Source organism: Phascolarctos cinereus, unplaced genomic scaffold, assembly GCF_003287225.1.
Source record: "Phascolarctos cinereus isolate Bilbo 61053 unplaced genomic scaffold, phaCin_HiC Scaffold_3;HRSCAF=262, whole genome shotgun sequence".
Lineage (NCBI taxonomy): Eukaryota > Metazoa > Chordata > Mammalia > Diprotodontia > Phascolarctidae > Phascolarctos > Phascolarctos cinereus.
This window is the reverse complement of record NW_027555736.1, coordinates 202,868,087-202,886,926: the sequence shown is the minus strand read 5'-3', so window position 1 is coordinate 202,886,926 and position 18,840 is coordinate 202,868,087. Positions and strand designations below refer to the sequence as shown.

The window sequence follows — 18,840 nt, the reverse complement described above, 5'->3', positions numbered from 1 at the left end:
TTCTGAGGCCTGGTCTTTGCTTACCCATCCCATGCTGAACTGTGTTCCTCTCCCAGCCCAGCATGATAGACCTTTCTAATCAACCATCCAGGTTGTCTTGGGCTGGACATTTGTTTCACTCTGTCTTTTTGTGGGTTCTGCTGCTGTCGAAATTGTTTAGAGTCATTTTTACAGGTATTTGGAGGGATTTGGGGGAAAGCCCAAGCAAGTCATTGCTTTTACTTCATCATCTTGGCTCCACCCTCTCTGAAGAACTTTCTAATTGATTATGAGACATGGGAGACACTGGCTCAGGACTGCCCAGCACAGTGTGCCCACATCAAAGTAGGCTTTGTGCTTTATGAGCAAAGCAGAATTGTACTAGCTCAATAGAAAGGTAAGATGAGTAAATTTAGACATCTTCACTCCAAATGTTCATACGGACTATTTGTACCCAACCTTTGGTAGAGCCATTGGAGCATGTACTGGTCTGATCAACCATAATCAGACACACCGTACTTTGACCTGGACATAGCGATGTCATTTTGGTCTTCTTCAAGCATGAAAGACAACAGCCAACTTAAAGAAATTAATTCAGACTATTCATTATAAGCGCAGATACTCAAGATGAAGCTTTAATATTTTAGTCACATAATGAGAAGACATGATTTGTAAAACAAAGCAAAACAAAACAACAACAATCACCTTTTTTTGAGAAAGATTGAAGGTAAAAGAACAAGGGGATGGCACAAGATGAGTTGGATAGTCATGGAAGCAATAGACATGAGCTTGGACAGATTTGGGGATGTAGTGGAGGATAGAAAGGCTTGGTCCTATGGTCCTTGGGGTCATTAAGAGTCAGACATGACTGAAAAACAACAACAACAAAATAGTTATTTTGTAGGAAAGGTGTTTTGGGGGTTAGTTTGGCAGTTGTTACTCTTTATTTCACCATCTTGACTCTGCTACACTTCAAGTTTAAAAAAGTAAATGTACTATGGCCCAAACCTGTGATTAAGCCCGTCATTAACATGTATTTCTAACCAGTGACATTACCTTGAAAATTTTATGCATAAAATGTCCATCCTATTTCCCCTCTGACTCACAGAATCAGAATTACATTTCTGTAGTTAAAATTCACTAATGAATAAATATTTCCCTATGTCAGCAAAATTTATTAAACAGCCAGATGCTGTGTGGATGTAATATGGTTACTTCTCTTGAAAATCCTATAAGTGAATGAAAATGTAGCATAGGATACGTGCTCAAGTATTTGATGAAAACAAAATATGGGGGTTTAATGCCATCTGATTAATTTCATTGGAAAATCAGCCTAAGTAATAATAGCTCAATCATGTAGAAAAATTTAGAGTTTTGCCCAGCACTTTCTTCACAACTATTTAGTTCATCTGCATAGGCTATCTTCCTCTACACCTGCAATGCACTCCTTTCTCTTCTGTGCCTCTCAGAATCCTTGTCTTCCTTTAAATCTCAGCTCAGGTGCCATCTCTTCCATGATGCTTTCTCTGAGTTTTCCATTTGTTGATGCTCTCACTTCCTTTTCAAATTAACTTGTATTTATTTCTCTGAGTATGTGTTGTTATTCCCTGGTAAGCTATCTATAGGCAGAACTGTCATTTTTGTGTGTATATCCTCAGTGTCTTTCTTATTTGTATAAGACATCCATTTTCATCAGTGCAGAGAGCTCTTGGTAAGGAATTTCTGCTGGTGTGCATACCATGACCTGCTCTGCACCTAATAGTTTTTTACATAATAGATAATTATTTGTATAATTGATTTGAATTTTGTAATACCTTTGTAATGAAAATCCCTCAATACAGAAAATAACATTTCTTCATTTGTTGTTATCTTTTCTCTCTAGATCTGGATTTCATATGATGGAGCTAACAGTTTTGAGATAGTGGGAAATTTTTTCGATGATGTCATAATTTCAAGCTACCATAGTTTCCATTCTGAAGAGATTATCTTTGTTTCTCGGACTTCAAATTTATATTTTTCTAAGGCAGGTGAGGCATTCAGATATAATAATGGAAATGTTGGGCAGATGCTAGGATCCAGTTATATTATCTAATCAAACTTTATTATCCAATCCTAAAATCCTCGCTCAAAACCCAAATGTCATTCCCATGGTCCTCTAATATTTTTTTCTTCATAGCCAAGTTATAAGCAGACTCATTCAAGTTTTCCTTTTGCTTTTAATGTTCCTAAGGGTATTGGCTTAGCTAAAATCCTTCTTTGATACCATTATCATGGCATGGAGTTGATCCCGTGTTCTTGAAGTTCATGGCAGCTGATTACAAGCTGTGGCAAGTCCTGCCAAACTGGAAAGCCTTCTGGTAAAAGGACTAATAATAGACTCCATATATGTCTTTGGAAGACCAGCTCAAGTATATAAAGACTCATCCCTAAAATGTTGGTCAATAGGTGATAAATGTTTTCAGTTACAGCAACTTATGAAGACTATCTAGATACCAAAGCACAGAAGGATTGCTGTCTGCATTGAAGGAAGAATTAATCGCACTGATGCATCACACCACTGTCAGATAGTATAGGTAAAATCCTCTGTGGTTATTGCCATTAAAAGAAGAATCCAAAGTGAACTTCATTTCCTAAAGCAGTTATGTAGCACTCAAATTTTGTGTTTCAGTTGATCAGCAATCTACTTACTGATATCTGAATAATAAGGTAGCTTTGTTTTCCATCAGTGCCTCTGCTTGGTTTCTACTCCACAAGTACCCCTCCCCTGTTCCATCCATCCCTTTGCTTTCATCTTTCTTTTGTGTATTGTCTTATCCCATCAGATTATAAGCTCCTTGAGGGCAGAGATTGCCTTTCTTTTTTTTACTTGTATCTCCATTTGTTATCATAGTGCCTGGTATGGAGTAGGTGCTTAATACATGTTTTTGAATTGAATTTAATTTAATACATGAATTGAATTTTTTTTCTCACTAATTAATCCAGTTACATATTCAGCTGAACCTGACTTGGGGAGCACCACAAAGTAGTCTGTGGGCTACGAGTTTGAGATTGCCTTCCTAGAGCATATACTATGTTTACAGTATAGACTAAGATGATTTTCAGTTGTTTGGCAATTAGTTGCCCATTAATGTCTCTGTAACCAGGACAATAGCTAACCCTTGGAGGTAAACAATAGTAATAGAAAGAAGGCAGGTGTCCTATATGCCCATTATATTGAGGGTCCTTATTTAACATAAAAAGCTGCTTCTACCAGAGGACCCTGCTGTGTGAAAGCCTGGTCAGCTATCCACCATGTGATTGTAAATAGCTAAGAAGATTCTAGAGAAACCAGTTCTACAGCCCTTGTATGGTAACTCCTTTGTTGAACCTAATTGATTTTCTCTCCCACTTCATACAGAAGCTGTTCCAAATCTCTTTTTTCCCTAAAGCCTTCCTCACCTCTCCTAGCAGAGGATCATGCTTTATACTTTATGAGGACTATTTGCTATGATTTCTCCTTTTCTAAATCTCAAGCTACTTTGACATTATTTCCCATGTCTTCTCTCCTTTACGCCAGTCTCTGATGAAGAGTTAACTGTTTAACAGATTCCCTCTTAATTCTCTCCCTTCTCTCTCTAACCTTTAGTCTCTTCCTATCTACCAGTTCCTTCTTTCCTGCCTATGAATATGCCCGTCTACCATATCCTTTAAAAAAAAAAAACACCCTCATTTGATCTCAAAGCTTTATATATCTCTTCCATTTCATACTCAAGTTCTTAGAAGACTGTCTACAATCATTACCTTCACTTTTTCCTCCTCTTATTCACTTCTCAACCTTGGCCTCTGAGCCCTCTACTCAACTGAAATTGCTTTCTAAGGCCAAAATTAATCTTTATAATTCTATAGCATTTAGTTTCTCTTAAAAATATTTTATTTATGTTGCGCAGTCATTATGTATATTATTTTCTTGGTTCTTCCTGTTTAACAGTGTGTCAATTCATCCAAGGCTCTCAATGCTTTTCAGAATTTTTCATATTTGTCATTTCTTATGACATAGTAATATTCTATTATAGCAATGTTTCCCAAAAGTTTTTGTTTTTTTTTGTGAACTCCTTTCAACAACAACCAAATAATGTGTCATGAACCCCAAGAGTAATTTAATATACTACTCATAATAATCTGAAATTACACTATTAAAGAATTTTAGTGTCATTCCCTTCATGGAGTTTGTGAACTACTAAATGGAAACATTGTGTTATAGTCATATATTGCAATTTGTTTATCTTATGTCCAATCCACTACTTTGGTTTTGATTCTTTGCTACCACAAAAAATGTTGCAATGCATATTTTGATATTCATGTAACCATTATTTCTGTTTTTGACCTCCTTGGAGATAGCAAGGGGCAGTAGAATCTCTGAGTAAAAGGGTATGGAAACTCTAGTCATTTTTAAAAACATAATCCAAATTATTTTTCAGTGTATGTTAGTGGAACATACACTTAACAGCCCTTCCAGCCATTGACTATTTTCATCTTTTGTCAATTTTGACAGCTTGCTACAAGTGAGGTAAACGCTCAGAGTTGCTTTATTTTGCATTTCTTTTGTTATTAGTTATTTGGAGGCAATCTTTCACATAGTTCTTAAATGTTTCTAATTATTCTGAGAACCATTTATTCATATCCTTGGACCATTTATCAATTAGGGGATGGTTTAGTCTTCTTTATTGGTTTTAGTTCCTTATGTCCTTGGATATCAGAACCTCTTCAAAGATATTTTATGCCAAGATTATTTCTAAGTTGATGCATTCTCTTCTTATTCTAGTTACATTGATTTTGTACATGTAAAATTTTCAATTCTGTTTATTTGGAATGATTTGTTTTACCTTTTTTTGATTTCTTTTGTTGCTTGTTTGCTTAAGAATTCATATCAAGTTATAGCTGTACCTAATGAGAAAGGTCTTAATCTCATTGTCTTCTAATTTTATTCTGATACTATGACCTTTTATGTTGAAATCGTGTACCTCTTTTGAGCTTATTGTGGTACATACTAGAAGCTATTAGTATAATCCTAAGTTCTCCTAAAATATTTTCATTTCCCCTCCTAGCAATACTTGTCAAATGGAGAGCTCTTTATAAGGAGTTTATTAAGTTCTTGAACTTATAGAAAACTGTTATTTCCTATTTCTGATTCCTATTTATATCATCCATTCCACTGATTTGACTTTCTATTTTTAACTCACATCAAAACATTTTTATGATTACTACTTTCTTTTCTTAAAAATGTATTTAGTGTTTTATTTTTCCCTAATTACATGTTAAAAAAATTTTTAACATTCATTTTTAAAATTTTGAGTTCTAAATTCTCTCCCTTCCACCCTACCCATGTCCCCTCCCCACCATTGAGAAGGCAAGCAATTTGATATATGTTATACATGGGCTGTCATGCAAATCATTTCCATGTTAGCCATGTTGTGAAAGAAAACATAGACCAAAAAAAAACACATAAAGGAAAAAAAGTATGCTTTGACACCATCGGTTTTTTTCTCTGGAGATGGAGAGCATTTTTCATTATAAGGCCTTCAGAGTTGTCTTGGATCATTATATCATTGAAAATAGCTAAGTCATTCATAGCTAATCATCTTACAATATTTTTTTTTCATCATCTTACAATAATGCTGTTACTTTGTACACAGTACGTTTCACTTTGCATCAGTCTTTTTAGGTTTTTCTGAGAGCATCTTGCTCATTTCTTATAGCACAATACTATTCCATCACAATCACATACCACATTTGTTTAATCATTCCCCATTTGGCGGGCATTCCCTCCATTTCCAATTCTTTGCCACCAGAAAAGGACTACTATAAATATTTTTGTACATATAAGTCCTTTTCCTTTTTTTAAAATTTCTTTTGGAATACAGCCCTAGTAATAAATACTATTGTTAGGTCAAAGGGTATGCATGGTTTTATAGCCCTTTGGGCTCAGTTCCAAATTTCTCTACAGAATGGTTGAATCCATTAACAACTCCACCAACAGTGCATTAATGTCTCATTTTCCTCACATCCCCTCCAACATTTGTCATTTTCCTTTTCTGTCATATTAGCCTTAATAGATATGAGATAGTACCTCAGAATTGTTTTAATTTACATTTCTCCAATCAGTAGTGAGATAGAGCATTTTTTCATGTGGCTATAGATAGCTTTGATTACTTCACCTGAAAACTGTTCATATATTTTGATCATTTATCAATTTGAGGAGTGTCTCTTATTTTTATAAATTTAACTCAATTCTCTATATGTCAGAGAAACTTGCTTCAAATTTTTTTCACAGTTATTGTTGCTAAGTATATTTCTCTACATTCTACCCCTTCCCTTTATTCCATCCTTTCTCTCCTTTCACCCTGTCCCTCCTCAAAAGTGTTTTGCTTCTGACTACCCCCTCCCCCAATGTGCTCTCCCTTCTATCAGCCCCACCCCCCTTCTTCCTCTTATTCCTTTGCCCTTATACTTTCCTTTAAGGTTACATAGATTTCTACACCCAATTGAACGTTTATGTCATTCTCTCTTGGAACCAATTCTGATGAAAGTAAGGTTCACTAATTCTCCCTCTCCTCCCCACTCTTCCCCTTCACTGTAAAAGCTTTTTCTTGCTTCTTTTATGTGAGATAATTTACCCTATTCTACCTTTCTGTTTCCCTTTTTCCCAGTACAGTTCCTCTCTAACCCCTTAATTTAGTTTTAGCTTTATTTTTATTCTTTAGATATCATCCCTTCACATTTAGTACCTGTGCCATCTATCTATATGTACTCCTTCTAACTGCCCTAATAATGAGAAAGTTCTTATGAGTTACAAGTATCATCTTTCATGTAGGAATGCAAACAGTTTAACCTTATTAAGTCCCCTGTCATTTTCCTTTCCTGTTTACCTTTTTATGCTTCTCTTGAGTCTTGTATTTAAAAGTCAAATTTTCTATTAAACTCTGGTCTTTTTGTTAAGAATGCTTTAAAGTCCTCTATTTCATTGAATATCCACTTTCCCCCCTCATACTCAGTTTTGCTGGGTAGGTGATTGTTGGTTGTAATTCTAGTTCCCTTGCCCTCTGGAATATCATGTTCCAAGCCCTCTGATCCTTTAATGTAGAAGCTGCTAAATCTCGTGTTATTTGACTGTGGCTCAACCATGCTTGAATTATTTCTTTCTGGCTACTTGCAATATTTTCTCCTTGACCTGGGAGCTCTAAAATTTTGGTATAATGTTCCCAGGAGTTTTCATTTTGGGATCTCTTTCAGGTGGTGGTCAGTGTATTCTTTCCATTTCTATTTTACCCTCTGGGTCTAGAATATCAGGGCAGTTTTCCTTGATAATTTCTTGAAAGATGATGTCTAGGCTCTTTTTTTGATCATGGCTTTCAAGTGGTCCAATAATTTTTAAATTATCTCTTCTGGATCTATTTTCTATGTCAGTTGTTTTTTTTTTTTCCAGTGAGATATTTCACAATGTCTTCTTTTTTTTCACTTCTTTTGGTTTTGTTTTACTGTTTCTTGATTTCTCATAAAGTCATTAGCTTCCATTTGCCCCATTCTAATTTTTAAGGGATCATTTTCTTTAGTGAGCATTTAAACCTTTTTTTCCATTTGGCCAATTTTACTTTTTAGAAAGTTTTTTTCTTCAGTGAATTTCTGTGCCTCTTTTTCCATTTGGCCAGTCCTGCTTTTCAAGGCATTCTTTTCCTCATTGGCTTTTTGTACCTCTTTTACCATTTGACCCAGTCTTTTTTTTTAATTAAAATTTTTTTTTATAACATTTGTCTTTTAAAACTTTGAGCTCCAAATTATCTCCCTTTCTCCCTCCCAACCCTCTTCATTGAGAGGACAAGCAATTCCATATAGGTTGTATATATGTAGTCATATTAAATATATCCACAATAGTCATGTTGTGAAAGAAAACATTGAAAAAAAAACCTCAAGAAAAATAAAGTGAAAAAACATCCTCAAAAACCCAAAGTTGCTTCAGTCTGTGTTCAGACACCATCAGTTCTTTTTCTGTGGTTGGATAGCATTTTTCATCCTAAGTCCTTCAGAGTTATCATGGATCATTGTGTGGCTGAGACTAGCTAAGTCTTTCACAGCTGATCATCTTACAACATTGCTGTTACTTTGTACCCAGTACATTTCACTTTACATCAATCCATGTGAGTCTTTCTAGGTTCTTCTGAGAGCATCCTGCTCATCATTTCTTATATTACAACAATATTCCATCATAATTACATATCACAACTTATTCAGCCATTCCCTGATTAATATGTATCCCCTTAATTTCTATTTCTTTATCTGCAGAAAAGATCTGCTATAAATATTTTTGTACCTATATGTTGTTTCCCTTTTTTTTTCTCTTTTGGGATACAGACCTAGTAGTGGTATTGCTATGTCAAAGGGTATGCATGGTTTTATAGCCCTTTTGGCATAGTTCCAAATGGCTCTATAGAATGGTTTAATCAATTCACAACTCCCAACAACAGTATGTTATTGTCTCATTTTCCCACATCCCCTCCAACATTTGTCATTTACCTTTTCTATCCTATAATCTAATAGGTATGAAGTAGTACAACTTTAATAAGTCCTTACAATTTCTCTTTCCTGTTTATCTTTTCATGTTTTCTTGAGTCTTGTATTTGAAAGTCAAATTTTCTATTTAGCTCTGGTTTTTCTCAAGAACGCATTTAATTCCTCTGCTTCATTGAATGACAATTTCCCCCTCATTGATTGTAGTCAATTTTGCTTGGTAGATGATTCTTGGTTTTAATCCTAGCTCCTCTGACCTCTGGAATATTATATTCTAAGTCTTGTGACCCCTTAATGTAGATAGAAGCTGCTAAATCTGTGTTATCCTGATTGTGGTTCCACAATACTTGAATTGTTTCTTTCTGACTGCTTGCAATATTTTCTGCTTGACCTGGGAACTCTGGAATTTGGCTATAGTATTCCTGGGAGTTTTCCTTTTGGGGTCTCTTTTAGGAGGTATACCGTCCCAAGTTTCATGGTTTTTTGTGTAGCTGTTTTCAAAGATACTTCTTGGGACCCGTAGGTTTTAAATTCTTTCAAGGTGGTGTGATGTAAGGAGAGGTGTTTACTCCTCTCCTGGCCTGTGCTCTGGTCTGTGAGTAACCGCAAGCACTCTTTTCTGCTCTGGGACTGTGACAAGGGTTCCTGCTCCACTGTGGTCGCAAGCTCTGGTATGTTACTGTTCTTCCTCACCCTGAGGCTGCCACCCAGGACTGCAACCCAGATCCAAGTACAGGCAAAACAACAGAGTCCTGCCTCAATGCTAGCAAAGATAACCCTGTAATCTGTTTCTGATCACTTGTTTGACCCCCTTTCTCTCTATGGGCTGAGAGCTCTGGAATCAGCTGCTGCCATTACTGATTCAGTGGCTCCCAAAGCCTGTTCCTGGTTTACTGGGTCTGGGTCTGTGCTATTGTAGCCTGGGCTGGACTGAGATCCACTCTCACTCTGGTGTAAGAGACCTTTCCTGCTGATCTTCTATATTGTCTTTGGATGAAAAATTATTTCACCCCATCCTTTTGTGGATTCTATTGCTCCAGGAATTGTTTTATGGCATTATTTACAGGTGTTTGGAAGGATTTGGGGGACAGCCCAGGTAAGTGCCTACCTTTTCTCTGACATTTTGGCTCCCCCACCCAATTACCACTTTCTAATATAATTTGAGGTTTGGAAGTGCTACTGTCCTCCCTCTCCCCTTTTTAAAAATATGTTTACTTTTGAATTTTAGACCATTTTCCCCCAAATGAATTTCATCTTTGTCTAGTTTCATAAAATATCTCATTGTTAATTTGGTATAGCATTAACTATATGTTAACTCAGGTAGAATTATTATATCTCTTATCCTAGCATGGTCAATGGAAGAACAAGAAATATCCCTCTAATTGCATGTCATCCAGAATTTGCCACAGTGGCCAACAAGTAGGAAAAGTGTGGTCCTTCAGGAATCTATGTTGATGATTACAGGGCTTAGCATGATGCTTGGCACACAGTAAAAACATAATAAATGTTTATTTATTATTTGATTTATTCCAGCATTGGTTCCTTGAACCAATTAAGTTTTGAGGATGTTATCAAGCCTTTTAAGGAAAAACAAAACCTAGCCTAGCCTATGTGGGGTAAATGTTGCTCCTATCACATTCTAATTTAAGAGCTACACCCATTCTTTCCCTTTATTCCTTCTTTCCTTCATAACTATAAAATTTAAGAAGCTCCAAATTTACTTAACTTAACTTTACTTATCTAAAAACTTAACTAAAAAATTACTTTAATGAATTCTTGTTCCTTTCTCTTCTTCTTATTTGTAATTTTGCAGCATTTACTTTAGATTATTTTTTGATGGTCCTTTCCATTTCTTTGTTTTTGTATTGGTATCTCTCTCTCTTCCTGCCCTCCCCTCTCTCTGCACCTGGATCATGTTTTTTTTTTTTCCTGCAGGGCCCCACCTTCAAAAATATCCATTTATGAAGAAAGCAATATTTAATATTTATTGAAAGCAGTGTCATGTGACAAGACTCCTTTTATGTTCTGAGTAAAGAGGGTTGATTTCACATGATATCACTATAATCCAGTCCTAAGTCTATCTTATCTCTCCCAATCATTCCTACCGACCCACCCTTCCCACAGTTTTGGAGTTGTGAGTTGTCTTGACAACATGTATTCTTTATATATGTATCTTACTATCACTTACGTACTATAAGTGACACTCTTTCCCTATGGATGCTTTGTTTGTTTGTGAGAGAATATGCTTCAGCTTTATGAGGAAAATACTTTGTAGCTATTACTTTTATTATACCATCATACTAAATATATTTGCTTTGAGCATCTTTTGCCTGATTGTTAATGGGAAGCACACCACTGGGGACTTATGAACTACAGTGTCAAAAATAGCTACATACGGAAGAATAGTTACCCTATTAGCAGATTAGCAATCTTTTGGGGACTGGACCCATGACTCAAAGAAAAAATTGGCTGACTAACTCAGAAGGGACACTAAGCTAGAAGATGTGAACAAGGAAGTGGAAGGCTAAAATTTCTACCAGGGAGTGCTTATCAGTTATATTCTAAGGTAAAAACAATGATCTAATAAGATCTGACAAGGAATATATGCCCTCCTCCCTCAGTCAAAATTATCAAGAGGATTATCTGAAATGTTGAACTGTAATTTCTGTCATTAAAAATGAATCTCATCAAAAATTTTACATAGTGCCTTCAGTGATACCATATCATCGCAAAGCAAGACATTTAAAAATCAAGGTTTTGTTACTGAAAATTAAGTGTGTCACCCATAACAAAGTTGGAAACAACATTTTCTAAGCTACTTAAAGGGGAAGCTAGGTGGCACAGTGCATAGAGGCTGGCCCTGGAGTCATAGTTCCAATCTAGCCTCAAACACTTATTAGCTGTATGACCCTAGGCAAGTCACTTAACCCTATTTGCCTCAGTTTCCTTATCTGTAAAGTGACCTGGAAAAGGAAATGGCAAACTACTCCACTTTGCCAAGAAAAACTCAAATTGGGGTCACAAAGAGTCAGTCATGAATAATTGACAAAACAACCAGCTATCTAAAAATGTTTCTAATGAAGTTTCAGTGGTTTTTGAAAAGTAAAAATAATGTATTCAATGTATTTGCAAAAGCAACTGATGACATCATGGAAGATAGAATTTTAGAAACCAAATTTCAACAGAAACCTTTCCATAATTAGGGGATTGGCCTGAACAATTAGTGTGCTGATTGAGTAAGCTTAATACTGATGCTTCTTCACATTCACAAAGCATCTTTCTCAGCTGATGGCCATAAAAACCAAGTATCAGAATAAACTGAACGTAAACCCAAAGTGTAATATTAAGGAAATATTTTTAAAAATAATAATGAATTTTCAAGTTCACTGTTTCCACTAAAATGTTGGTAATTTTTAGTAAGAGCAAAAAGGATTTCCACTCAATAAATAAAACAAATGATTTTAAATTGTTTCATTTTAATGAAATGAAATTTAAATATCATTTTAAGAAGCATTCCTTTTGTATGTTTTATAATGCACTTGGCATAGGTCAGTGGATAGAAAGCTGGCCTTGAAGCCAGAAAAACTTGGGTTCAAGCCACCTTTGTTACATACTGGCTGTGTAACCATGGGCAAGTCACTTAAGTTTTTAATACTTAATACAACTCTCTAAGACTATAAATTACCAATAGGAATTAAAAAAATTTGGAGACCACTGGCCTAGAAGACAGTGATATTGACAGAAATATAAAATAATTATTAAGTTCTTACTCTATGCAAGTTGCTGTGTTAAATGGGTACAATGCAAGAAAATAAGATATTCCCTGGCTTCAAGGAGTTTGCGTTGTAAAGGGAGAAGGAGAACAAATGTAGGAGAGCTAGAGAGATAGCATGATGCAGATAGCATGAAGTGTCATGGAGGCTTAGAAGGTAAAAAGCTCATCTCTTAAACCCCAGTGTCCCGGAGGTTGAGTCCAAGGTTTTTTGTCAGGTAGGAAAATGACTGACTAGTGAAAACATGGTGAAGAGATGGCTGGGGAGAAGTAGGTAGACACAGAACTAAAAAAAAAAATGTGTGTATGGAATTACTGGGGCAACAGGACAGCATGTAGCCCAGATAGTTAGGGGGTAGCAAAATATTGCATTCCAGAGAATTCCTTTGAGATCTTCTAGTCCTTTCCTTCTTTTTAAGGATTAGCCCAAAGGAGCAAAATAACATTTTTAAGAGTTAGCAGCTCTCCATGAGTAAGGTAGTGCTTATGATTATCTAGCCTAGAAGCTATGATGAGTCTAGGATCAATATGACAAAGGGGATCCCTTAGGTAGAAAGTAAAGCACAGAGACTAGGCAAGAAGGTGTTAGCCAGGGATTTCATTCTCCTAGGATATAGTCAGACCACGCTCATCAAAATTCATTCTTCCATTGGGAGTCAGGTGGATAAGTTATGTTACCAGTTATATAAGCCCAAACCGAACACCGTTGAAAGCCTAACAAGAAGAGTTACCCAGGGGGACAGAGTGATAATTTATCCCAGTCAAATTTAAGAAAGTATTTGCCCATGCCCAGGTAAAAGGTTGAATTTCAAAATACTTTAAAAAAAATTTTCTTTCCAACAGGGCTAAAATTTTATTCCAAATTGGGTCAAAGCAAACTACCCATTTTTGAGTTATACTATGACCATGTGGGCTCTGAAGCTTTAGTTTCTATGAACGAGACGACTAAGGATTGTATAGACATTTATTCTGTGTTTGATAATGAAGCAGTTTTAAAGGTCAGTGACATATATGCATTGCTAATGTGTAAAATATTTTTAAAATAAGAATTAAGCACAGAATCACAGGACTATCATCTCCCTCATAGGTAGATGATGTACTATTTTCAAGCACAAGCATTTTAACCTAAATTATATACCCAGTGCTGAATGGCCTTTAGTGATAATCTAATGTATCAATCATGAAAGTCAGAACTTTTCAGTCTAGAATCAAATGGATTTTTGGGGGCAAAGTATTTAAAAAAAGGTCCATGGGTCTTCAAGACCATAGAGCTGAAAATAAGCCTAATCAAACACACCACACTCAACTTACCTGCCTGAAATGGTAGGTGAGGGAAGGTTGAGGTATGCAGACTCTTATGCAAATATAAGGTGTTGTTCCAAATCACCAGCCGTAAGAGAAATGCAAGTCAAAACAAACCTGTGGTTGTACCTCAAAGTAATTTGGCAAAGATGACAAGAACAATGTTGTTGAGGTTGTAGAAAAGAAAGAAAACATAAATGCATTTTTGGGTGGAGCTATAAATTGGTTCAGCCATTATCGAAGGGAATTTACAATTATGCCAAAAAAGTGGCTAACACGTCTACAATCTTTGACCTATAGATTCCACTGCTAGGCATATGTCCCTAAGAAGGCAATGGCAAAAGAAAACCTAGTTCCATATATAAAAAAAATTTATAGAAACATAAAAAACAGAAAAGAATGCAAATCTCTGTCAAGTGGGGAATGGCTAAAGATGTAGCTCATGACTGTGATGGAATATTACTGGCACTGTAAGAAACTATGAGTATGATGAATCAAAGAAGCATGGAGAGGCATCTCAACTCTGCAAAATGAGCAGTGCAGAAATAGGAAAACAAGATTCCAATTTCCATTCATACAACTACAGCTGCGTGAATGGAAATAAAAATGGAAACTGAGTGCAATGAAATGACAATGACCAAACTTGGCCCCAGAGAAGAGGGCGAAGCTCCTCACCTTTATTTTTTCCGAGTTGGTGTATTATAGGTATAGAATACTGCATATGACATCAGACTTTTTCATGATTGGTTTTAATACCTGGATAAGTTCCAACAACTGCATACACTTTGACCTCTTCAATACCCCACTGTTAGATACCCATGTGCAACCAGTATACACGTGTGGCCCAGTGCACATAGTGTTCTCATCACACACCTTAATGAGACAGATGCAGTGGCACTGTTCTAGTCCACTAGTATGTCTTGTAGGAGGCTACATGGTGCTCCCTTTGGAGACAGAATCTAGTATTTTATCCATCTCCAGAAATCTTTCCAGGTTGAAGCATTAATTTACCTGACCTCCCAGGCCACTGTCTTCTCCTACCTTTACTCCTCTAGCCTTTTACATTTCCATTTTCCTCTAGGGCTCTAATATTTAAGAAAATGGAAGACAGCTAAGTCATTCAATCAACAAATCAACAAATATTTATTTATTAAGCACTTCTTATGTACCTGGCACTATGCTAAGTACTGGGATTAAAATACAAAGAATGAAATCCCTAGGATTCCCTAGGATTCCTAGGACAGTGAGAATGATCAATATTCTGAAGAATCTTGAATGTATATATAATAGACATAGGGAGGACATGTACATATAATAAGAATAACATTTATATTCTAAGGTTTGCAAAGCACTTTACAAATATTACCTCATTTTATCCTCACAATCCAGGGAGGTAGGTATGGTTGTCCTCATTTTACAGAGAAGACAACTGAGACTGACAAGAGTAGTGTGACTCGCTTAAGGTCATCTGGCTAGTAAGTGCCTGAAGTAAGATTTGAACTCAGTTCTTCCTTATTCCAAGCCCAGTATTCTATCTATTGTACCACCTGGATTCCACATATTATATAAATATGAAATATACATACATGCATACATGTAAATATAGAATAGATTTAAAGTATAGGGAATCACTTCACTCTTAGTTGGGAGGGGGATCAGAAAAGGCTTCATGTAGAAGGTGGTGCTTGAGATTCTTCTTGAGTAGGGAATACATTCTAAGGCCTGGATGCTAGCTACTTCAAAAGCATGGAGATTGGAAAGGGAGTGTTATGTGTGAGGAACACAAAGAAGGCCACTTTGGCTGGCTGGACCACTAAGTGTGGGCAGGAGAATAATGAAGCTGGGAGGACAGTTTGGGACTAGGCTGTGAATAGATAAGGGCAGATAGTATTGGAGAACACTTTTCTTTTAGTATGCCCCCATTCAGTCTGCATCTTGCTTTCTCCCTAGACTTACACATAGAGTTCTGGGGAAGATCTCAGATTAAAGATATGTGCTGGGGCCAGCTTCTACTGTTTTTCCTCCCTTTCCTCCAGTCCCCAAAGCTAGCCAGGCAATAATGAAACACTGGATTAGAGCAGCAATGAGATAAAAAAGCAAAGCATCAGGATTGAAAAGAGAGGTCTTTGGGGTTGCTGGCAGCTAGAGAAGTTCCTCAGTAAGAAACATGGGGATGAATGCATTTGTTGGCTTTGGGGAAAAAGGGTTTACACCAAGAGACAGGGGAGGCATGATTTCTCTGAAGGGAGGGGGAGGACCGTTCTGAGGCCTCACCATGAGAGAGACAATAGCTTTTAAGTCCCAAGATATGTACTGAGTCCTCTTTTCTGATTCACTCAGGGCAGTTGCTACTCTCTAGTTAGATCACTGAATAAAACACACACAGCAAAATCAGTTCCCCATTCAGTGCTTCACAAAACCATAGTCACATAAAGTCCTATGGATTTGTTGAAAGGAAACTTTTTGTGTCCACCTATGAAAGTTATTTGGTTCAGGGACTACCCCTGACATGTACTGGTCATGTGACCCTAGGCTAGTCACTGTTCTAAGCAACTTTAAGTTACAAGACTTTAAGCTATAGAGAAGGTGCCAACTTGTATTGATAAATGGACTTTCTTCATCTGGTAGTTCTCTGTAACAACAAAATCATAGGTCCAATCTCTATTTCCTTTTCCCCATGGAAGTATATAATCTCAACATGCCACTCCATGCTGTTTGTCCTTTGTTCTCAAAGAGGACCATGATATCAGGGAGGTGATGCCATGACATGCAAGTGAATTGGATTTGAGTGAGGGAAGGCTGTGCAAAATCATCAGGAACTCCATGACAGTTTCTTAAAAAGAGTACAGAAGAATGGTGTCCAATATCCTTCAGGCAGTGAAGCATTTTTTTTCCATGAAATTTATATTTATGCTTTTTAAAGCTATCCTTCCTACCCCAGCCCTCCCCAATCAGGTTGTTACAGATAATAAAGGGGTACCAGTAAGTGAAGACTCAACAAATTTTTTTCTTGTGATCCCATACTTTCAAAATCCCAGTCTTACAAGAGATTGTGGGAAGAGAGGAGAAAAAAAAGTTTTCTTTACTCTGCACCAAGGATATATACAGTCCCTTGTCCACATAAGGGAATCAGGCAAAATATATTAAATAGAAGGGGCATCAGAAGTTACTCAAGAAAGCACAATTGTTCTGAGTTATAACATTATATAATTATTAAATGCAAACAACTTTTTTCACTTGTATTTAAATATAAAAGGGAGAGTGTTTAAAATAATGGCATTCTTTTTTTTTTCCCTTTCCAGAGTAATGAAGATACGGAACTTAAAACTGTATTAGCTCCGCAGTACCTCACAACATCTCAAATGATCTTTTTTGCATACGTTCCCCAGAATGCTTCTATGGAAACTAGAAAGGATCAAATATTTTATCCCCACCACGTTGGCAGAAAACTCCAATTAAAGTAGATTATGATTAATTTCAGATAGTTAAATTTACCATTGGTTTCTATTGTGCTCTAAAGCCAAAGGTTTGGGCCCTTAGGAATCATAGAACCAATATGATTGATTAATAATTAACTAAATGAGTATAGCAAAGTACTGGCTAAGGAGAAGTAGCTTATATTCAGTCAAGAGGAAAGTGAGGTGATGGGTGTCAGCTTGGAGCATACCACTCACAAAGAGAATTTAGTAATAATCCATTTGATGAAACACTACATATGAAGGTGGAAGGGATAGTTTAGGTCCCACCTCAGTAGCCAGCAGCTAAGACATTTGAATTATGAGACTGAACAGTTGCACATACAGTGTTAAAGAAGAATCTTTAAGCTGAGAGATCTAAATCGGATTCAAATTGAAAAAAATAAAGGGAAAGTTAACACATGTGATGGCAGAGTCAGGATCCAAAAAGATTCTAATAAGATGAAATAAGAATAACTGTAAAATTTTACTTTGGGGTTAAAAAATGAACTTCTCAAGGTTAAGGTGGGAGAGATGTGATGAAATAGAAGTTTGTCTGAAATGAGATCTTGGGAGTTTAGGGAACTAAAAGTTCAATATGCAATAATGGAGTTCTTTAGACCTTGAAACAGAGCAATGGACCTGAACAACTGAGTTCAAATGTGGTATCAGACACTTGATTAGCTGTGCAACCCTGGGAAAGGCACTTAGCTTCTGCTTGCCTCAGTTTCTTTTTTTTTTTAATATTAATTTATTTTTAGTTTTCAACATTCACTTCCACAAGTTTTTGAGTTCAAAATTTTCACCCCTCCCCCCACCCCAAGATGGCATACATTATGAATATCCCTTCTCCTAGTCTGTCCTCTCTTCTATCTCTCTCCCCTTCTCTTATCCCCTTTCCCTTCTATTTTCCTGTAGGGCAGGATAGACTTCTGTACCCCATTTCCTGTATTTCTTATTTCCCAGTAGCATGTGAAAACATTTTTTTAAAACATATGTTTTTAAAACTTTAGGTTTCAAATTTTCTCTCTTCCTCCCTCCCTACCCACCCTCATTGAAAAGTCAAGCAGCTCAATATAGGTTGTACATGTGCAGTTATGCAAAACACATCCATAGTAGACATGTTGTGAAAAACTAACTCTATTTCCCTTAATCCTATCCTGCCCTCCCATTTATTCTATTCTTTCTTTTGACCCTGTCCCTCCTCAGAAGTATTTACTTCTGATTACCCCCTTTCCCGATCTGCCCTCCTCTCTATCATCCCCCTGCTCTCTTGTCCCCTTCTCCCCCTATTTTCCTGTAGGGTAAGACAGATTTCCATATCCAATTGAATGTGTATGTTATTCCCTTGTTAAGCCAAATCCTATGAGAATAAGATTCATTCATTCCCTCTCACCTTCCCCCGTTTCCCCTCAACTGTAAGAGACTTTTCTGGTTTTTTTTTTTTTTTGAGATAATTTACCCCATTCTACCTCTCCCTTTCTTCTTCTCCAAGTATAATCCTCTCTCATCCCTTAATTTTATTCTCCAGATATGACCCCTTAATCTTCAACTCACCTTGTGCCCTCTGTCTATCTGTCTACATATACATACACATAATTTTTTCCCTCCAACTACCCTAATACTGACAAAGGTCTCATGAGTTATAAATATCATCTTTACATGCAGGAATGTAAACAGTTCAATCTTAATAAGTCTCTTATGATTTCTCTTTCCTGTTTACCTCTTCATGTTCCACTTGAGTCCTGTATTTGAAAGTCAAATTTTGTATTCAGCTCTGTTGTTTTCATC

General features: G+C 36.4%; 1 protein-coding gene across 1 annotated transcript in view; it reads left to right on the top strand.

Moving 5' to 3' along the window:
* Positions 1-18,840, top strand: part of CATSPERB (catsper channel auxiliary subunit beta) — a 207,045-nt gene that overhangs the window by 85,780 nt on the left and 102,425 nt on the right. Inside the window, exons 14-16 of the mRNA XM_021004314.2 lie at positions 1,862-2,006; positions 13,136-13,290; positions 16,897-17,054. Of these exons, the coding sequence (XP_020859973.2) occupies positions 1,862-2,006; positions 13,136-13,290; positions 16,897-17,054 (458 nt within the window). The remainder of the gene's footprint in view (positions 1-1,861; positions 2,007-13,135; positions 13,291-16,896; positions 17,055-18,840) is intronic.